The sequence below is a fragment of the Entelurus aequoreus genome, linkage group LG03 (assembly GCF_033978785.1).
Source record: "Entelurus aequoreus isolate RoL-2023_Sb linkage group LG03, RoL_Eaeq_v1.1, whole genome shotgun sequence".
Taxonomy (NCBI): Eukaryota; Metazoa; Chordata; class Actinopteri; order Syngnathiformes; family Syngnathidae; genus Entelurus; species Entelurus aequoreus.
Genome location: NC_084733.1, coordinates 68,986,945 through 69,010,222, shown reverse-complemented (window position 1 = coordinate 69,010,222; position 23,278 = coordinate 68,986,945). Strand labels below are relative to the sequence as shown.

General features: G+C 38.3%; 1 protein-coding gene across 4 annotated transcripts in view; it reads right to left on the bottom strand.

The window, feature by feature from the left end:
- Positions 1 to 23,278, bottom strand: part of chd2 (chromodomain helicase DNA binding protein 2) — a 66,383-nt gene that overhangs the window by 27,026 nt on the left and 16,079 nt on the right. For all 4 annotated transcript variants that reach the window (XM_062042562.1, XM_062042563.1, XM_062042561.1 and 1 more), the window contains exons 10-19: positions 23,006 to 23,047; positions 22,749 to 22,927; positions 22,538 to 22,662; positions 18,222 to 18,438; positions 18,034 to 18,123; positions 16,661 to 16,851; positions 14,798 to 14,986; positions 14,555 to 14,717; positions 14,304 to 14,456; positions 5,525 to 5,596 (exon numbers count right to left, since the gene is read on the bottom strand). In XM_062042562.1, the coding sequence (XP_061898546.1) occupies positions 5,525 to 5,596; positions 14,304 to 14,456; positions 14,555 to 14,717; positions 14,798 to 14,986; positions 16,661 to 16,851; positions 18,034 to 18,123; positions 18,222 to 18,438; positions 22,538 to 22,662; positions 22,749 to 22,927; positions 23,006 to 23,047 (1,421 nt within the window). The remainder of the gene's footprint in view (positions 1 to 5,524; positions 5,597 to 14,303; positions 14,457 to 14,554; positions 14,718 to 14,797; positions 14,987 to 16,660; positions 16,852 to 18,033; positions 18,124 to 18,221; positions 18,439 to 22,537; positions 22,663 to 22,748; positions 22,928 to 23,005; positions 23,048 to 23,278) is intronic.

Here is a 23,278-nt window from a genome sequence, read left to right as displayed (position 1 = left end):
TGCAAAACAATTGCTAGCAAAAGTCGGCTAACAATGGAGCTAATGGGTTTTGCTCTATTCCGCCTATATAGCGGTCTAAAAACAACAGAAAACCTCTATCAACGTTTTATACATGCTGTAAGTATGTATGTAATGTAGTATTAGGCCCATTCATAGCAACATTTCATATTTATGTATTTTGCTCATTTTAAGCAATTAATTTCACCGACGTTCAGAGACGCATCACAACATTCACTATTTCCTTCAACAGTTACAACTAGAGGTGGGGAAAATAATCGATTTTTAGATGCATCGCAATTCGGACATGGACGATTATAAAATCGGTTAGTGAACGCCAATTTTTATTTTATTTTTTTTCCCAAGATGGCGCCGCTGTAGTGGCTGCTGTTGGCAGGAGCTCTGTGCTCTTGTGTCATCCTTTTGTGTTCCCTCTATGTTTTCATGTGTTATTATTAGGGAGGTCCGATAATGGCTTTTTGCCGATATCCGATATTCCGATATTCCGATATTGTCCAACTCTTAATAACCGATACTGATATCAACCGATACCGATATATACAGTCGTGGAATTAACACATAATTATGCCAAATTTGGACAACCAGGTATGGTGAAGATAAGGTCCTTTTTAAAAAAAGTAATAAAATAAAATAAAGATAAATAAATTTAAAAAAAATTATTGAATAAAAAAGAAAGTAAAACAATATAAAAACAGTTACATAGAAACTAGTAATTAATGAAAATGAGTAAAATTAACTGTTAAAGGTTAGTACTATTAGTGGACCAGCAGCACGCACAATTATGTGTGCTCACGGACTGTATCCCTGCAGACTGTATTGATATATATTGATATATAATGTAGGAACCAGAATATTAATAACAGAAAGAAACAACCCTTTTGTGTGAATGAGTGTAAATGGGGGAGGGAGGTTTTTTGGGTTGGTGCATTAACTGTAAGTGTATCTTGTGTTTTTTATGTTGATTTAATACAAAAAAACCGATACTGATAATACAAAAACCGATACTGATAATTTCCGATATTACATTTTAAAGCATTTATCGCCGGATAATATCGGCAGGCCGATATTATCGGACATCTCTAGTTATTATATATATATATATATATATATATATATATATATATATATATATATATATATATATATATATATATATATATATATATATATTAGGGGTGTAACGGTACGTGTATTTGTATTGAACCGTTTCGGTACAGGGGTTTCGGTTCGGTTCGGAGGTGTACCGAACGAGTTTCCACACGGACATATTAAGTAGCGTACCGCACGTTGTGTTAACAATGCACACCGAGGCACAACACACGGCATGCTAGCAGCGACCGGGCTACGACAACATGTAAAAGCCAGAGCTGGAAGACCCTCCTGCCTTGTTAAGATCTCCCGTTTGGGAACACTTCGGTGCGATACAACAATGGAGGACGGAGGTTTGCTGACATTGTTCAGCAGCAGCAGGTATGCTTCTGACAACACGTCAAACATGCTAAACCATTTGAAGCGTCACCACCGCATTCAAGCAGCCTCTCCTCGGCGAGTCAGGCAGGGCTAAAGCAATAACAAATGTTTTTATAGCAGCAGATTTAAGTCCAAATTGTATGAAGAACTAGATTTTGACCCACTTCTATGGTGGAAGAACAATGAGCCCATATATCCTCTTACTGCCAAATTAGCCAGACTGGGGGTGGAAAAGAAAAGTTAATCTGAGGCTCAGTTGACTTGAAACTGTTTAATGTTGCATTTTTTATATGTAGAAGAAAAGTTTTGTCATTTTATTTAATCTGAACAACAACTTGAGGCAGTTTAATGTTGATTAACGTGGACCCCGACTTAAACAAGTTGAAAAACTTATTCGGGTGTTACCATTTAGTGGTCAATTGTACAGAATATGTACTGTACTGTGCAATCTACTAATAAAAGTTTCAATCAATCAATCAAAAAAAGCACTTTATATGTAGAAAGGTTTTGTTAAGAAACTATTCTGAGCCTTATCTTATTTAGTTTTTATTTTATATATGTTGACCACATTAACCCTGGCAATGGACCCTGTGTGTATATGTATGTTATGCCATTGTTTACAAATTTGGTAAATAAATAACCAAAAACTGTATATTTTGTTGTTTTCTTACTGTACCGAAAATGAAACGAACCATGACCTCTAAACCGAGGTACGTACCGAACCAACATTTTTATGTACCGTTACACCCCTAATATATATATATATATATATATATATGTATATATATATATATATATATATATATGTATATATATATATATATATATATATATATATACATATATATATACATATATATATACATATATATATATATATATATATTTATTTTTGCCTTTTGGTTCGGGACCCTTTGGGACTGTGTGACAAGGGGTGCCACTTTCATGACTTCTCCGGTGCTTTTTTGTGGACTTCTGGATCTGCCTCCCGGGAGCCTTTTGGCCATGGAGACCAGCTGCTGGGTCTCTGCCACGCCAGAGTCTGTTTGGAGAGACTGGTGCGGATGAAGAGACAGGGCTGCGGAGCTAGCACTGAGCGCCGGGACGGACAGGCTTCACAGTGTCTTGGCTGAATGAGCAGGTATCGGACACCTCGGTCTCAGACGCATCCTCGCTCATCCATGCGGACTGGACACTGGCCGAGAGTTGGTGGGCGGCCAAGGGTGGAGTCAGCTTTCTTGGTTGCTGTGTTGGGTCTGCTCCTGTCTCTGGCCATGCTCCCTCCACCCCAGCAGACGATGGCGTGGAACACCGCAGAGGCCACCACAGTGTATACGTTTCTTTTACTTTTTATTCATAGCTGTGTGTAGAAGTGGCTGGTTGCATCAGCTCTGCTTTTTTAATGTCTTTTATGTCCTTTGTGTTCTTTGAGGTTTGACGTTTCCCTCTTACACACATGTAAGAGGGATGTGTGCTATGGCTATGAGTTGTTTTTTCCCTTGGCCTCAGTCTGGACCCCCTCTCCAGGGGCCCAGGCTTAGACCGATTTTTTTTCTTGCAATTTTAAGATTCCCGCCACACTTCCGGTTGAAAAACTCCTTTGGATATGATTTATGCGCGTGACGTCACAAAAGCAACGGAAGTGGTTGGACCCCATCGGACCCGATAGAAAAGCCTTTTGTTTTCTTCGACAAAATTCCACAGTATTCTGGACATCTGTGTTGGTGAATCTTTTGCAATTTGTTTAATGAACAATGGAGACTGCAAAGAAGAACGTTGTAGGTGGGATCGATCGGTGTCTTAGCGGCTAAGTACAATACTGTAATATCTGTGATATTTGCATTAGTGTACTGTGTCTTTAAGGGTTTGGGGAACGCACATGCGCGAGTGAGTTGGCGGAGAACTTGAGTGTGTGTGAGCGTGACTTTTGGCTAACAGCAGCTCGTGTATGTGTGTGCGTTACTTTTTGAACTACAACCAGTTACCGCTTGTTAATAAAGCGATTGAGCAATTTGTTTAATGGACAATGGAGACTTCAAATAAGAAAGTTGTAGGTGCGATCGGTGGAGCGGCGGACTACAGCAACACCAACACCAGGAGGTTGTGTTGTGTTTTGAGCAGGATAGCAGACGCACTACGGTGAGTCTAGCTTTGGATTCCAAACATTTGATCGCTTGCCCGTACGTGCGTGTCGATATGTGCATGTGATGTACGTAACTTTGGGGAAATATATGTTTCTTGCCGACTCTGATGGCGGCCGGGGTGTCGTCAAAAGCGTACAACGCCCGCCGCCGCATCTAAGTTAGCTACGCAGCTAGGTTAGCTTCTGTTTTTTTAGCTTCGCCAAGCGGAATATTATTAATCGCGTATTTACATGTTCATGGTTTAATAGTATTATTGATCTTCTGTCTATCCATCCAGTCAGGGTTTTTTTTTATTTAGTTTCTATCTGCATTTGAGACTGCTATGCTATCGCGTTGGCTACGCAGCTAGGTTAGCTTCTGTTTTTTAAGCTTCGCCAAGCGGAATATTATTAATCGTGTATTTACATGTTCATGGTTTAATAGTATTATTGATCTTCTGTCTATCCATCCAGTCAGGGTTTTTTTTTATTTAGTTTCTATCTGCATTTGAGACTGCTATGCTATCGCGTTGGCTACGCAGCTAGGTTAGCTTCTGTTTTATTAGCTTGGCCAAGAGGAATATTATTAATCGTGTATTTACATGTTCATGGTTTAATAGTATTATTGATCTTCTGTCTATCCATCCAGTCAGGTTTTTTTAAAATTTAGTTTCTATCTGCATTTGAGACTGCTGCTATCACGTTGGCTACGTAGCTAGGTTAGCTTCTATTTTTTTAGCTTCGCAAAGCTGAATTATTAATCGTGTATTTACATGTTCAGTCACTGTGAATGTCCATTTCGCGTTCTCGACTCATTTTCGAAAGGATATAGTATCTGAGATGGTTTAAAATACAAATCTGTGATACACAATAGAAAAAGGAGAGAGTGTGGAATCCAATGAGCCAGCTTGTACCTAAGTTACGGTCAGAGCGAAAAAAGATACGTCCATCACTGCCTCTCAAGTCCTTCACTGTAACGTTCCTCATCTACGAATCTTTCATCCTCGCTCAAATTAATGGGGTAATCGTCACTTTCTCAGTCCGAATCTATCTCTCGCTCCATTGTAAACAACGGGGAATTGTGAGCAGCACTACCGCTTGTGACGTCACGCTACTTCCGGTACAGGCAAGGCTTTTTTTTATCAGCGAGCAAAAGTTGCGAACTTTATCGTCGATTTTCTCTACTAAATCCTTTCAGCAAAATTATGGCAATATCGCGAAATGATCAAGTATGACACATAGAATGGATCTGCTATTCCCGTTTAAATAAAAAAAATTCATTTCAGTAGGCCTTTAAAAGCTGAGTGATAAGCAGATCCAGCAAGTAGCACTATTGCTAAGTGCTAAACAAGGAATACAAACTACTAACATAATAAAACAACCACTTACTGTCTGCTCTAACTGGGATTCTTTTTGTGTCTTTCTCGCCATCTCCAGGTCTAAGTTGAATGTCAAAGTTTACAAACTTATCGGTTTATGACCACAACCTACCACTATCCAGTTGAGAGGCATGATTTATATTGTAGAAATAACTTTTACCAACTCAAAAGGCAATGCAGCAACATTGGCTCAATATGTAAATCTACCAGCATAAGCTTGTTACCTAATAGTTTGTCTGTGTTAGCTCTTATATGAACAGTATCGCTAATACTTGGTTTATACTCAGGTTACAAGATGCAAATAGAGTATTGTTGGCGGTTTTTGGATGTTTTTTTACAGGGCTTTGTGGGCGTAATGGATTACTTCCATTAGCTGCATTGTTAGCCACCTCGTACTTGCCAAGTATTACAAATTACAATGCATAAAAAAATAAAAATGTGTGCTTGTCTACCACAAGGATGGTGATTGATTGGCAAAAAACAAATACAAAAAAGTGCAGCTCTTTTTTAAATCTACATCAAGTCTTATACATACCTCTGAGCCTTCAGCATTAAAGTGATCAAGTGCTTGCTTCCTAATTTCTCCTTTAATGGACCCGTCCAGGCGCTACAGGGAGAAGAGAAAAAAGAATCATCCACCTTTGAATTTCTCATGGCTGCCCAGCATTTACAGTACAACTATCGACAAGTCGATCACAACAAGTACTGAAATGGACACAGCCGAGCGACCTGCAGGAGTATAAAACAATTTGCCGATATAAATAACCGCATGAACTCTCTGCCTGGCCGAGTATGTGTGCAACAACCTGATATATGATCTTCCATCGGAATTAACACATTAGCCGTAACACCCAAAACTTAGTCAGCAATGAAGACAACTGTCCAAAACAGCCCGGACAATTACCGTATTTTCCGGACTATAGGGCGCACCGGATTATAAGTGCACTGCCAAGATGCGGGTCTATTCAGGTCTATTTTCATACAAAAAGCGCACCAGGTTAAGGCGCATTAAAGGGGTCCTATTGTGATTTTTTTTCTCAATTTAAAACATTTTCTTGTGGTCTACATAACATGTAATGGTGGTTCTTTGGTCAAAATGTTGCATAGATGATGTTTTACAGACTATCTTCAAGTCGCCTTCTGACCATCCCTTCAGGATGCGCCGTTTTGTGGGGGGACTTCTTTACATGGCTCACCTTCGACAGAGTCTAGCGTGCAAGGACGGGAGTCGAGTAAGTGTCAAAAGATGGAGCTGACTGTTTTAATGACATTTAGACTTCACTTAAATCAATAACATATATAACAGCATCTCCTCATCCATGGCTCACTCATGCAACAACAACGCCGGAAATGTGTAAGACTGGAACTCTTAATAACTAAAGTTCCATGGGTGAATTATGTAAACCCACTACACCGGAAAAGATGGCTGCCGTGAGCAACGTGAGTTGAGACCGTCTCTACACAAGTCCCAGTATGTAAGGTTAATAATGGCATAAACGCTCCAGTGATACAATAATTTAAGTCGTTTTCGTTGTATATATCCACCTCTCTGCAATTGGTGAGATATATACTCCTCACGAGGGTGATTTGGCGGAAGATAAGGTGCCTCGAACGCCGAGTGACTCATTGTTCACCTGCAAACATGCCACAACGCGGATCAAAGGAGTCAAAACGTGGCCGTGATCAATTGTCCTCCAGTGATTTGGATGAAAAAGCAACGTTTACTCCGGACGATCGAAAAATGTTGCAAGCCATGGTTGAAAAACTTGGAAAATTGGACATTTTGGATGAACTAAAAACTGACGTTTCAGAGCTGAAAAAATCAGTCGAGCACAATCACGCTGAAATGGTGGAGATAAAAAAGGAACAGACAACGCTAAAAGTTGAGTTAACAAGCCTGAAACTCGAAACTACAAGACTGACAACGGAGAACGAGAAATTAAAGGCAGACTTGTTGGAACTCCGCTGCAGGAGCATGCGGGACAACCTGCTAATCATGGGAATTAGCGAAGATGGAGGAGAAACTTACGGCATTGCGGAAAACCTCGTCAGAGCCTTTCTGCAGGAGCAACTCGGCATCCCGGAGGAAGAAGTTAAGAGGATCCAGATGGAGCGAGCACACAGGATTGGCAGACGCAAGGAGGATGCTATACCGAGACCTATGCTTGTAAAGTTTACTAACTCCAAATGCAAAGACGAAATGCTTGCTGTCTCCAGAAGACTGAAAGGTACTAAATTCTTCATGACCAGCCAATATCCAATTGAGGTGGTGGAGAAACGACGTAAGTTGATTCCAATTATGAAGTCATTTAGGCAAAAAGGACAACAAGCTCGTCTTGTTGTGGATAAACTGTACATTAACGGTGAGCTGTACAGAAGCATGTGAGGAACAATAACAATGTCGCGCAGTGATTGCGTCATCGCGACATCACCATGGTAACGACTTGACGGATATGTTTTGACATTTTGTTTGTGGAGCTTTTTAGTTTATTCTGGGACTGGACAATGTAGTTAGATGTTGGCAAACGGTCAGCGAATTATATATTTTGGGGGTTATATGTTTGTTTGTCTTGGGTGCTGTGGTGTGAATGGTATGTCTGTGGGTTTATTAGAGGGGATATTGGTTTCCTTGGAAATAGCAAGTGATGCTGCAGTTTTTAGTTACAAGATTTTCATGTCTATGAAACTTATGGTATTAAGAGAATCAATAAAATATACAATGAATTTACTCAGATTATATGATTTATAGGAACGATAATGAAGTTGGAATAATTAGTTATAATTGCAATGGTCTTGCAGACAACAGAAAAAGAAAACTTATATTTATGTGGCTGAATGAAAAAAAACAAGATCTTTTTTGTCTTCAAGAAACGCATTCAACACATTTAGATGAAGAAAAATGGAGAAAAGAATGGGGTGGTCCAATTTTCTTTTCACATGGTTACAGAAATTCAAAAGGTGTTATGATTTTGATTAAAAAAAACTTTTATTTTCAATTTAACTCTATGGAAAAAGACTCACAAGGACGTTGGCTAATATTAAATATGATTATTCAAGGTCAAAAGATGTGTGTTTTGAATCTGTATGGGCCAAATGTTGATGAACCTTCCTTTTTTGAAGAAATAAGTGACATGTTGCAAGAACAACAAGGGGAAATTATTATTGTGGGGGACTTTAACGTTGCTCTGGATAAAGTTCTGGACCGAAAAGGGAATTTTTCAATGGATTATCATCCTCAATCTTTACAAAAGATTCAAAATGTTATGGATGCATTTGATTTAATTGATATCTGGAGATTCAAAAACCCTAGGTTAGTACGGTATACATGGAGAAGACAAAACCAGGCAAGTCGTATTGACTATTTTTTGATATCATTTTCATTGCTAAACAAAGTGACTGCAATAGCAATCGATGATAAGTTGCGTTCTGATCATAATTGTATAGGAATAAATATTGCAATTGAAGATAATACACGTGGGCCCGGATATTGGAAGTTTAATCAAATGCATCTACAGGATGATGAATTTATCGAAAAAACAAAGCAATTTATTACTGATTTTTTTTTAAATAATGTAGGATCTTCAAATCCCCAAATAGTCTGGGAAGCCTTCAAATGTTGTTTTAGAGGATATGCCATTGCATACTCTTCATGGAAAAAAAAAAAAATTAAAGCGGCAGAACAGGAATTAAAGAAAGAAATTGAGGATTTACAAAAAAACATTGACAGTAATGATAATCTAACTAGTGAGCAACTGAATACCTTTACAGCCAAACAAGAGGAGTTAGCAGATTTAGTTGAAAAACAATTATTGAAAAGTTATGACTGCAACAGAGCAATCTGGATGAAAAAAGGTGAGAAGTGTTCAAAATTCTTTTTAAATATCCAAACAAAAAATCGTTCTAAAAAGAACATTTCCAAGCTTATTAAAACAAATGGAAAGGTATTGGATACACACACCACATTGTTGAAAGAAATGGAAAATTACTTTAAAAACATTTTTTCTAATCCAGTAATCCCTCCTGAAACTACAACTTTTTTTCCAGAAAATTATGAAAGAAAATTGAATTCGGAAGAAAGCCATTCATGTGAAGGCCTCATTAGAGAGGAAGAACTTGTGGAAGCTGTTAAATCTTTTCATCCAGGGAAAACCCCAGGATTAGATGGAATACCTATTGAGGTTTATCAAGTATTTTATGAAGATCTTAAGAAACCATTACTTTCTAGTTTTAATTACTCATATGAGACAGGTTTTTTGTCCAACACTCAAACAGAAGGTCTTATTTCCTTATTATTGAAACAGGAAATAAATGGTCAGTATAAAGACCCAGTTCATCTAAAAAATTGGAGACCAATAACACTGCAGTGTTATGATGCTAAAATCCTGGCAAAATGTTTGGCTACACGACTTAAGTCTGTTTTGTCAAATATTATTCACCAAGATCAATCAGGCTTCCTACAAGGAAGAAATATAGGAAACAATATTACACAGTTATTAGAAATTATAGAGAATTATAATATGGAAAATAAAAGAGGATTAATTTTTGTAGCCGACCTGGAGAAGGCTTTTGACAAAATTAGCTTGGATTTTATTTGTAAAAGCTTAGTTTTTTTCAATTTTGGCAACTCCGTATTACACTGGATCAAGACGCTATATAATAAAACTAATTGTAGAATTATCAATAATGGATACATCTCTGGGACAATACCTCTATTAAGAGGTCTAAAACAAGGGTGCCCTTTGTCTCCATACTTATTTATTATTGCTATGGAAATATTGGCGATTAAAGTTAGATTGAATAAAAATATTGAAGGGCTCAGTAATAATAATATTGAAAGTAAAATAACAATGTATGCAGACGATACAAGCTTCTTTATAAGCCCCAATCCTCATTGTCTGCAAAACCTTCTTGATCTTTTGGACATATTTTCACAGCAATCTGGGCTTAAGCTAAATTATGATAAATGTAAAATATTAAGGATCGGAAATCTAAAGGGAACGTCCTTTCGAATGGAATGCAAAGTGCCTGTTTTGTGGACAGATGGACCAGTTAACATACTTGGTGTTGTTGTCCCAGAGGACCTGGAAGATCTAGGCTCAGTAAATTATGATAATCGACTAAGAAAGCTGGATAAAATTATGCAATTATGGAAAGGGAAATCCTTAACCTTGTATGGTAAAATATCTATTGTCAACTCGTTAATTATTCCTCAATTTATTTATTTGTTTTTGTCATTACCAGCTCCATCACAAAACTTTTTTAATATTTATGAGCGGAGGGTCTTCGATTTTGTCTGGGACGGCAAACCAGAAAGGATTAAAAGAAAGGTTTTGTACAATGAATATGAATATGGGGGCTTGAAACTTCTCAACCTTGAAGCTATGTGTCTGTCTTTAAAAGCATCAATTGTTCCAAAGATGTATTTAAACACTGAGTGGTACACAAGTGTCCTGTTGGACAGAAAACATGTATTGTATCAAAAGAAATTGTATCCTTTTTTACAAGTGATCCCCTCCCATTTTCCTTATGTAGAGAGTCTGCTGGGAAACATGGCGGGGTTCATAAAGGAAACAATCCACTCATGGTGGTGTTTTCAATTTTATGTACCAGAAAAAAGAGATGATATTTTGCAGCAAATAATATGGATGAACTATAATATTGTAATAGATGGAAAGCCTTTCTTTTGGAAAAATATGTTTGAAAGAGGAATCATTTTTGTCAATGACATTATCAATGAGAATGGAAAAATTATGAAATATGATGAATTTACAACTATGTATGGTGATGCTTGTTCAAGCTTTTCATTTAATCAACTAACTGGAGTCATTGGGAAAAGATGGAAACAAATTAATTATGGAACTACTAAATTATTAGTTTGTAAGCCCTTAATAAGAAATTCTAGTTGGCAAAAAGGAACTAAAATAAATAGAAAAATATATAAGTTTTATTTAATAAAGAAATCTTTGAAGGCTGCCCCATACAACACATATGGAAAATGGGAGGACTTTTTTGACTGCCCGTTGCCGTGGGATGCAATATTCAAATTAATCTACAAAACCACTATCGATGTGCAAAATCGTTATTTTCAAATTAAAACTATTTATAACTTCCTACCCACGGGAAAAATGTTAAAAATATGGAATATGACAGAGTCAGATGATTGCCGATTTTGTTGTCAGGAGCCTGAATCCACCTTACATTTGTTTTGGTATTGTCATATTGTGTCTTCATTTTGGGTGGAAGTTGAAAAAATGTGTTTAAAGATTGGTTTGTTTATGAAGCTTGATGTGGTTTCTGTTATTTTAGGAGAGTTCATTGACAATCATGATTTAGTCAATTTAATTATAGTACTCGGTAAAAGGTTTATTTTTAAGGCAAAAAACAGATATTCACTTAGTATTTCTTTCTTTAAAACATTTATTCAGTATTTTTTAACTTTAGAAAATTATATGGTTGAAAACGATAATGATGCCAAAAAACATAAAAAAAGATGGGAAGTCCTCAAAGGCTTATTTTGAAAATGTAATTTTGTTTATATATGATATGCAATCTGTTGTTGTATTCCCTATTTTAAGTGTACATAAATGAAGGTATGTGTTGCTGACTTCGACTTGGATGTGATGTGGACTGTACATGGGTGCTTAATTTGAAAATGTATTTTTGTTTGTGGACTGTATGCAACCTGTTGTGATCCCTGGTTTTTGGTGTACATGGGTGAAGGTGTGTGTTGCTGAGCCCGATCTGGACGTAATCTGAACTGGACCTGGTTTTAAGAACCCTTTTGAACAATCTGATTTTATTGACAACCCGGTCTGGTGAAGTTAAGGTCCTTTGTTTGTTTTGTTTGAAAGTAAAACAAATTTAAAAACAATTACATAAAAAATAGTGATTAGTGAAAATGTTAGTGGACCAGCACCACACACAATCATGTGTGCTCGAATGACTGTATCCCTTGCAGACTGTATTGTTCTATACTGTAGGAACCAGAAGTTGTTGTTTTTTTAATAACAGAAAGAGACAGCTCCTTTTGTGTAAATGAGTGTGGATGAGTGTGAATGGGGGAGGGAGGGTTTTCTTGGGTTGATGCACTAATGGTAAGTGTATCTTGTGTTTTTTTTTTAAATGTTGTTTGAAATAAAAATAAAAAAAAAAAATAAAAAAAAAAAATAAAAAAAACCCACTACACCGGTAGTTTTTAGCGCTTCCATAGCGAGATTTAAATTAGAACTTTACGCTACTTTATATTGGAAATGGCAACAGCGGAGGATGAATGTCCCATAACAAGAAGATAGAGAAAAAGAAGAAGCTTAATGACTACGGTGTCGGCACAAACTACAATGGCAGACGCACGCACATTTTCTGGACTTATGCAGATCCCAAATACACATCAGCAGGTACCAGAAGGTAAGAAAAGTTGATTTTGATTAATTTAGCAAAACAAAACGCCAGGTAATAGTTCTGCTAATAGGTGCCATTTTGCAATCCTTATACACACACCATAACAACACCCGTATGTTGAAGCACAGTACGCCTGACTATGGTAACATTAATGCTCCGACAATCCATCAAGCTGTGCGGTTTCTTAGCTTACCAAAGTCGTACTAAAACATCTTGACGGATTTTTGTGCGCCATGTGTAATGTTCTTTATTCTTAAAGGAACATTTAAAGTTTTGGTGTTGTTTACTTGTGTCATCTTGCAGTCTACACATATCTTTTATGTGTGACTGCCATTTACTGGTCACACTTATCATTAAACCATGCACCAAATAATATAGCTTCTATGTCGTTAAGCACAACCAGAATTATTCCGTACATTAGGCGCACCGGGTTATAAGGCGTACTGTCAAATTTTGAGAAAATTATAGTATTTTAAGTGCGCCTAATAGTTTGGAAAATATGGTATACATTGTCTTTATTAAAACTGAAGATACAATATAAAATCAGCCGTAATCATGCTTTACTTTCATAAATTGCTAATACTACTGTATATATAATAATGATAAATAAATAAATGGGTTATACTTGTATAGCGCTTTTCTACCTTAAAGGTACTCAAAGCGCTTTGACAGTATTTCCACATTCACCCATTCACACACACATTCACACACTGATGGCGGGAGCTGCCATGCAAGGCGCTAACCAGCAGCCATCAGGAGCAAGGGTGAAGTGTCTTGCCCAAGGACACAACGGACGTGACTAGGATGGTAGAAGGTGGGGATTGAACCCCAGTAACCAGAAACACTCCGATTGCTGGCACGGCCGCTCTACCAACTTCGCCACGCCGTCCATAATCAGCTGTCATAACATTTATTTTCTAGGCATGCACTTTTTTCCAGCCAATACTGATAACCTCCTGCTTCTTTTGATAACCTATTCATAATCATCAGTTTTTAAAATGTTGATTTAACTGTAGTTTGTGCACACGTGGAGGTAAGAAAGACTCAAACTAAAGGTAGATTTGACAAACAGTACCTCTAGATTTGTTCTGACAAAAGCCAGTATACCCCGTTTGCACACAAACGGAGTATTGTAGGATTGCAAACTTGTCACTTCAATCATCTATTTGTTGTTTATTATTCCCATGTAGTAGTAGTTTGTGTGTACTTACATGCTATGTGCTGTGTGATGTTGCCTGCTTCTATTGGATATCACGTTCATTTTAGTGCGGTGTTGGTTGTTGTTTTAATTAGAAATAGATATTAGATATTTTGTGCATTGAACTTGCTGTGCTTCGGACGCTGTCATGTTGACATAAAACCACATTAAAAGTAGCCTGCCACATTACATCAAACAAAACGGCGTTGTAACGTACATTTAAGTAATTAATTAGATTACTCGTTACTAGTAAAAGTAACAGCGTGCACTGGCCGCCACTAATGCTGCCGGCCGACAGACATGCGTCTTTAAAGGAGAGAGCAGTTTTACTTAATTTGAGCTCATTTTGTTTTATTGTACATTGATCAACTTCAAAATCAACAAAATTATTCCCGAGCGCGGCCACAGCTGCTGCTCACTGCTCCCCTGACCTCCCAACCGGTTGGAACAAGGAGATGGGTCAAATGCAGGGAGTAATTTCACCACACCTAGTGTGTGTGTGACTATCAGTGGTACTTTAACTTTAACTTTTTAACTTGAATGGGATTGTGCTGAAAATGTTAATTTCCCCTCAGGGATTATTAAAGTATTTCTGATTCTGATTTCTCTTTACACGTGTATGACAGTTAATTTTAAAATATTACCTGTAATACATTTTCACAATGTTATGTAACTTGGAAGGTCAATGAACAGTGGCTACAAGGCTCAAATGTCCTACCTGGAATGGATAGCGTTTCTTGGCCAGGTATTCAGCTAAAATGTCTAACATTCTGACCATCTGCGAAAAGATCAGCACTCTGTTGCCTCTCTCTCGGAGTCGGGTCAGCAGCTTGTCCAGCAGCACCAGCTTCCCGCTGCCCCGCACCAGACTCTGAGACACACAAAGCAGTGTGACGGAGAGCAGTGTGCAACCATTGTTGCCCGTGGTGATGCCTGGAGCTTAAAAAGGTCTCACTAGATGAAACCTACTTGCAGGTGTTCCTGTTGTGTTTCAGGCTCTCCTTCTTCAGGTTGCTTGATGAGGAAGCCGTGGTTGCAGCATTTTTTCAGCTCCATAACAATGTTCAGAAAGCCTGAGGAGCTGCCTCGGGTTCCTTTGGAAAGAGCTTTGTAGTTACGTGTTAAAATCCACCTGTAAAAGTTACGGCACAAATTAGTGAAAAAAGGAAATATAGCTTTTGTATTGTTACCCTATGAAATCGCTAATCCTACTTGTAAAATTGTTTCTGCTGTGCCGACATGTCCACGCGAAGAATCTGTTCCACCTTGGCAGGAAGTGACTTCTCCACATCTTTTTTAACACGTCTGAGGAGGAAGGGCTCGAGGACTTTGTGAAGACTCTGGTAGCCGTTCTCACGTCCTTTGCCGTGATCATCTTCAAAGTCCTCCCACGAGTGGAACCTGAGTGGAACGAAATAGATTTAAACTATGCATCCTTGTCGAGAGGATATTATAGTACTAATAGATTGGAAAAACAAGTTGAATTTTTAGGCTTACGTGTGTTTCATTGTATCTATTAAACTGTATCCAAAGTACGGTATGTAAAAACACAGTTTAAATATCACAAAATGCCACAAACTCAGCGGGCTATTTTGAATATTCTAGATTATGAAACATTCCACTCATCTGGATAATAGGAGGATTTAGCCTTGAATGCAGAAGCTGTTCATCTGTGACATTCAATTCAGAATCAGAATCAGAATAGTTTTATTGCCATTGTTTGAGAACGGGTTCACAAACTAGGAATTTTTCTTGGTGCAAACGTGTGACATAAAACACATATAACACATATTTGGTATAAAAAGAGCTGTGACTGAGCTATCAGATAGACTTAGAAGGGATTCAAGGAATTCAAGGAGCTGCTGTTAGGAGTTATTGTTCATTTGCCTGATGGCCGAGGGGAAAAAACTGTTCAGGTGGCGGGAGGTGTGGGTCTGGGTGGAGCGTAGTCTCCTGCCTGAGGGGAGAGGGGAGAATAGTGTGTGTCCAGGGTGAGAAGAGTCAGCTGTGATCCGACCCACACGCCTCCTGGTCCTGGAGGAGAACAAGTCCTGGAGGGAGGGGAGCTTGCAGCCAATCACCTTCTCCGCAGCACGTACGATGCGTTGCAGTCTATTCTTATCCTGGACTGTGGCGCCGGGGAACCACACTGTGATGGAGGAGGTCAGGATGGACTCTATGATGGCTGAGTAAAACTGCACCAGCATCTCGGTCGGCACCTTAAGTTTCCTCAGCTGCCGCAGGAAGTACATCCTCTGCTGGGCCTTCTTGATGAGGGAGCTGATGGTCAGCTCCCACTTGAGGTCCTGGGTGATGGTGGTGCCCAAGAAACGGAAGGAGTCCACAATGGGGACGGGGGTGGGAGAGTCAATCAGGGTGAGGGGGGATGGTGGGGCTGTGACTTTCCTGAAGTCCATGATCATCTCCACAGTTTTCTGTGCGTTCAGCTCCAGGTTATTATTCATACCCGTAGATGGAGACAAACACATAACCGAAGACAGTATCTGCAGGGAGACTTCCTTGTTAACCCTTCGTGTGCATCATAAATATTTGTTCATCTAAACGGAAAGATATGGACATCCTATCAGTCGTCATCGAAGTAGGAGTAGACATTGTACAGTAAGCTATAATTTTTTTCTTTGTAGTTTGTATTTCTTGTTTAGCACTTAGCAATACTGTTACATGATGCTATTATGTTTCCTTACAGATTGATCTGTTTAGCAGAGCTCATCTTTCTTATATTCAGAATAAAAAATAAAAGGTTCTCGATCAGAATTTTGCCCAAAGTAATCGTTGCTAACTCTCACAAAGTCTGCACGATTTGCATTTTTGTGGGGAAGGGATTTGCGGGTCCTACCACTATGTCCCGCGATGACGTGTCTGGCTTCCTCATTATCTCTCAAAATGGCTCGGGAATCTCCACGAGATTGATACTATTTTGATCATATCTATTTCTTCGCAAACTTTGGAATACTTTTGGTGTCATAAATCGGATATATATGATAATAGCTTCAATTTAGGGGCAACTTGTTTTCCCACTCTACTGGTACTTTAAAGAGCAGAAGCAGTACACACTTGTCTGGCATGAGGAAGTGCAGCAGCGACCAAAGCTCCTTGAGAGAGTTCTGCAGCGGGGTGCCCGTAATGAGGAGTCTGTGGTTGGACCTGAACTCCATCAAGGTTTTGTACAAGAGAGAATCGTCGTTTTTCAGCCTGTGAGCCTCATCCACACCCAGGAATGCCCAGTTGATGTTACCAAGAACCCCCTGGGGAACAACATTGTGAAGTGTCAATGTTACAAACATAAAAAAGACCACAGACTTAAAACCATAACTAGGGATGGGCGATATAGCCTATCTTTATCGCGATATATATTGCAGCCTCTTGAGATAACGATATATATTTTGTCATAGTTATAAGAGAATTTCAAAACTGGTTACAAGGCTTCTAATGTTGACATATGCGGTTACATTTTGCATTATTTCCTGTTGTATTATTTTCTCAAAACTTTGAAGAATCTACTTGCTAATTTAACTTTAATAAACAATAATAAAAACAAAAATATTTTGAGATAATAAGCGGTAGAAAATGGATGGATGGAAAAAAATACTGATCTGTCGATATTTGTATTGATCTGTCCACCTTTGTTTACATTGAAGCACTCTCGTTGAGCAGTTAGCAATGTTCCTTGTATTTTCCTAAACTGTATAGTCTTTCATGTTAAATGGTAAAACACTTCCTTATGGTCTGGACCAGTGTTTCTTAACCATATGACCAGAACCCAGTGTTGGTCTGTCTGCCAGCGCCCCCTCGAGGGCTGCCAAAAATATCTGTTTCTCGGCTGTGGTCCGTAGGGGCCGCAGCGGTACTCAGTTGTAATACACTTTGACACCACTTGTGGCAGTAATGACAAAATCAAACAAACAGAAGAAGTCTGGAGCTAAAGTCATAGAGAAGTTTCTTAAGCACAAAAAATATGATTGTGGCGAAGTGAGAAGCTGTATTTTTATTTGAACTTGTATTTTTTGACAGTTTAGTTAAAAAACATTAATTAGTAATTTAGTTTATTTGTTTTAGCGCAACATTATTTTATGTAAATTAATTTTTTGTCAGTTATTTAGGATTCTATTCTTATGAAGTACAAATGGAGTAGTTGTGGGTAGTAATTAGGTTAGATTTACTTATTGAATTTGATTAAAATCTAGAGTAAGATTACTAATTCAGTGTTTCATTAAAACAAGGCAGAGGTTTTATTTACCAAGTCTACGGGCTATATAAGTAAAATTTGATTGATTGATTGATAATATTTTGGCCACTATAACATTACACACAGTTTGAGCCGTAATACTGTGTTTTAATACAGGATAATAAAAGACATTACATTAATAAAGTGATTATTTGGCATACCACTAGTTGGAGCTACAGTTTGAAAATCCATGCTCAGTTACCTTGTCTTTGAGAAGAATTTCATATGTGGTTAACAGTGCACTGAAACGGATTCTTTTGGTTTGATGGTTCACCCACTCATAATCACGAATCTGTTAGGAGCAGAAGAAAAAGTAAAGCACACAGTTTATATTATATTATTATCGTTACAAATGAGGTTGAACAGAAATGTTTTGCACGCACAACCTACCGTTTTTCTACTCATGACGTCACCGAGGTAGACTACTACATTCATGTCGGGGGCCCACGTGCAAAACTCCCTCTGCCAGGAGGTGAGCGTGGACAGGGGCACCACCACCAGGAAGGGACCATACAGCTGGTGCTGGTGGAACAGGTAGGACAGGAAGGAGATGGTCTGGATGGTCTTTCCCAGTCCCATTTCGTCTGCCAAGATGACGCTATTACACCTGCAGAAGAGAAGATGGCCGCGGTGTCTTAAGGCTGGTACAGACATATTCTAAATCTGGAGATTTTTATCTGTTACATACCCCACACAAATAAAAAAAATTAGTTGTTGAGCAGTTTTGATCTTTACGTGTGGTGAGCTACGATAATATCAACAGAGCACAGCCCACACTTGACGATTCTGTCCCACTAAGGAGCCAGACTCCATGCCCAAAATCTAGCATGAACAAATGTGATCTCAAAAGGGTGGGCGTATTAATCTGCATATACAGTAGATAGTATCCATACCAAGATGGTTATTGGTATCGGATCACTACAACTGTGATGGGATCGGATACTTTTGTTGTAGTTTCTCTTTTATACATCCAGCAAATGACTCGATTATGTGACTACAGCGTCTCTTCTAGTCTGTCAGTGCAAACAGCGTTATTTTCCACAAATATCTGCGTGCCATGTCGTGATTTTAGTGTTTTTTGTTTACATTTAAAATGTTTATTTTTTGCTACATTGTTACTTTGTTATTTTGCAAAAGTGACTTTTTCTCAAACAACTGCGTGCAATAGCAGGGTTTCTGCAGGTATCGGCAAATCTAATGTAATATTTTTGAATGAAACTTAAAACCAATTTAATGCCCATGTCTTACAGCAGATTGTTATTACATATAGCCACAAACATACAATTATCTGTATAGATACTATGTTAAGCATTTGACAATAATAATCTTGAATAGTCCAAAAGTTTACATTAACTGTAGCTAAATTAAGCACTAATGCAATCATACCCTTTCAAGTGCAATAAACATATTTTGCATAGCTGTATTTTTGACCATTGCAATTGAAAGTTTGATAACTAATAATACTAAATTAGTAAACAAAAATAATATGGACTCTTAATCTCTGTTAGTAAAAATTACATTTCAATATATTTTGAACATCTTAAAGTACAGTTTTTCTCCAACTGGAAAAACTGGGTCGGGTGGTTTGTTCTGTTGTCTTTTTTCTTGCCAATACCATCACGGCATACTTGCTCATTCGTCCATGTTCATGGGATCATGTTGCTCATTCAGTTTGAAAATGAAACATTCCCACACAGGGACATTTGGCTTTGTGATAAAATTTTTCCTCCTAACTTGTGTTACTTAACGGTGCTTCTCATTCGTGGGTTGCGACTCGCCAGGTGATATTCATGTATTCTATGTGTTAGCTAGTGGTCCCAACTATTAATACTGAAACGAAAATTGTTGATAACGGACAAGAGGCTTCACTTTGTTAGTTTAATTCTACTGTCAAATAAACATGCTCAGGTGCTAAGAGCAATGCACATAGTGAGACCTCTTGTATTGATTTTGAAAACCAGGGACGAAGAAAAAACACACACGGGCAAAGCAATTTATCGATAAGTTATCAAGTACATTTTCTTTTATCTTTCACTTAATTGACTTATTGGCATACAATTAGTATGAAAGTGTTTTAATGCCTTTGGATATCGAATTTAATGCTTTTTAATGCCATTCAAGTCCTTCGTTATTGCAAAAAACATTTAATAACTTTTCCATCCATCCATTTTCTACCGCTTGTCCCTTTTAATGGATTTAAATGGATTGCTTACCCAAAATCAACAGGAAACATCCCCAGCCAGCTGAGCCAGATGAACAACTGTCCATCGAGTGAGTCACATGCAGCATGCCATGTTTTCAATAAAATAGTGAAGACTTGGGAGACGCCAGCTTTCCCCACAGACATTAAGAGTTTTGGTCGGCTCGACACGTTTTGGAGACATTTATTGGGACAAACTCACTCTCAACACACCTCAGACCACAAGCCAATCTTATAAGGCGTAGGCTAATCAGGCGTGTGCAGTCTTTGGTCTGAAAAGGGAAAATCGGGACAAAAACATCCGGATTGTCCTAATGGGTTACCCTGCTTTACACTGGGGTGCGACGATTCATCGACAATAACATTTGCCAGCAACAAATACATTTGTCGACATAATCGCGACGTCGTCACGCATGATTTTCCGCAGGACGTGAATCAGCATTGTCACTCGCATCGACATCGCGGGTGAAAACATTAAGTGTCGGATATTTCCGCCTATTCTTGTTAAAAATCTGATCACCATGCTCATTTTGCGAAGTGTATCTTGTTTTCATGACACTATATCTGTGATACGGGAACATTAAAAGCGGAGGAATGTCAGACATCTGGAGGATGCGATCCCAACTAGGTAAGATTGTTAGTTTGTATCATGATAGCTTGCTAACAAGTGTCTCACGAAACTTGTGAAAAATAGATATAACTATAATTTTCGCCAAAGTGTGCCAGCTAAACTTTTGTTGAAATCAATTCAAATACTTTCTAAAGCATCGTCAATTTGCAATGTAATGAAGAAAGGCACAATAATAAGCGCAATCGCACACACACGCACATACACTAAACATTAGGCACTAGGGCTGTGAATCTTTGGGTGTCCCACGATTCGATTCAATATTGATTCTTGGGGTCACGATTCGATTCAAAATCTTTTTTTTTTTTCAATTCAACACGATTCTCGATTAAAAAACGATTTTTCCCGATTCAAAACAATTCTCTATTCATTCAATACATAGGATTTCAGCAGGATCTACCCCAGTCTGCTGACATGCAAGCAGAGTAGTAGATTTTTGTAAAAAGCTTTCATAATTGTAAAGGACAATGTTTTATCAACTGATTTCAATAATGTAAATTTGTTTTAACTATTAAATGAACCAAAAATATGACTTATTTTATCTTTGTGAAAATATTGGACACAGTGTGTTGTCAAGCTTATGAGATGCGATGCAAGTGTAAGCCACTGTGACACTATTGTTCTTTTTTTTTTTTTTTATAAATGTCTAATGATAATGTCAATGAGGGATGTTTAATCACTGCTATGTTGAAATTGTAACTAATATACTGTTGTTGATAATATTCATTTTTGTTTTACTACTTTTGGTTTGTTCTGTGTCGTGTTTGTGTCTCCTCTCAATTGCTCTGTTTATTGCAGTTCTGAGTGTTGCTGGGTCGGGTTTGGTTTTAGAATTGGATTGTATTTTTATGATATTGCTGTGTATTGTTTTGTTGGATTGATTAATTAAAAAAATAAAAATAAATACAAAAATAAAAAAAAAATAAAAAAACTTCAAATAAAAACATTTTTAAAAAATCGATTTTTAAAAAATGAGAATAGATTCTGAATCGCACAACGTGAGAATCGCAATTCGAATTCGAATCGATTTTTTCCCACACCCCTATTAGGCACCAGTGCGCCAGTATCATAAGATTAAACATACAATCCATTAGATAGCTAAAATGTTGACAATTATTCACTGGTACAATTATATGCATTGAGTCTATTAAAGTGCTAAAAATGCCAGGAGTTAGTCAATAATATATCAGTGTGCAGCTTTTATAAACACGTCATCACAAACTGTTACTTTTTTGAGCAAGTTAGTTTTGTTGTTTTATCGTTTTTTTGTTATTGCTGCTATTTCAACAGTCCTTTTTTTATTACATAAAAAATACACCGGGTACTTGTTTTATATAATAGTTTATCCATCCATCCATTTTCTACCGCTTGTCCCTTTCGGGGTTGCGGGGGGTGCTGGAGCCTATCTCAGCTGCATTCGGGCTGAAGGCGGGGTACACCCTGGACAAGTCGCCACCTCATCGCAGGGCCAACACAGACAGACAGACAACATTCACACCCACGTTCACACACTAGGGCCAATTTAGTGTTGCCAATCAACCTATCCCCAGGTGCATGTTTTTGGAGGTGGGAGGAAGATAGTTATTTTAAAAAATTATAACAGCCTAATGAGCAGCATAGTCACAATATAAATACATATTTATGAACAGATTAGTCATCTTTGTTGTTAGTAAGCACATGCCTAAAAATATCTCAAGCTGATTTTAAAAGTTGATGGCTAAATTACAGCCACTGAAAATGTGTAAATGTTATAATATGACTAGTCGCCTGATCGTTAAGATAGTCGATGACTAGCCAACTATCAAAATAGTCGTTAGTTGCAGCCAAACACTGCTCCTTTTTCTGTTAAAACCTCTTTAGTCCCAGCCATCTACACACCTGCACCAGGAGTGAGCCAACCAGTTGAGGCCAGCCAGCTGATAGTCTCTCAGCTGCAGGTTCTCATCTCCGATATACGACGGCTGCTTCTTCAGAGGAGAGAATCTTGGCCTTTGTTTCAACACCTGACGAAGTAATGCGACAATTTTTTAGAGAGATTTAACAACATGAAGCTGAGCGCAGAAAGCATGAGTGCCGCTTTGACGTCGACCTTGCAGTCTTTAGAGGGGATCGTTTTACTGGAGTTGCGATGTAGGAAGCTGTCGATGCAGTGCTGAAACTTCTTCTTCAACAGCGCCCCGTCCTCCCAGCTGCACTCAGAGTACGGTAAGCCCATCCACTTGCATAAGTACTCTGGCTCGTTGGAGGATGGAAGCTTGTGGCTGTGAGCTGAAAGGGGTCAACATTTGACTGCTGAGTTCCAAAAGCAGAATTTAGTGACATTGTCGTAAAAATGCACTGACTTACATGGGAAGTCAGAGGATCCATGTGTTTTCCCTGTTTTGGTTGCTGGTGATGAAAACATTTTCAATGAATATGTGGCAGCCAGACTCCCATGTGCACGTCAGTTACGGATGGGTACCAAATTCGGTACTAAAGTTAAAGTACCACTGATAGTCACACACACACTATGTGTGGTGAAATTACTCTCTGCATTTGACCCATCCCCTTGTTCCACCCCCTGGGAGGTGAGGGGAGCAGTGAGCAGCAGCGGTGGCCGCGCTCGGGAATCATTTTGGT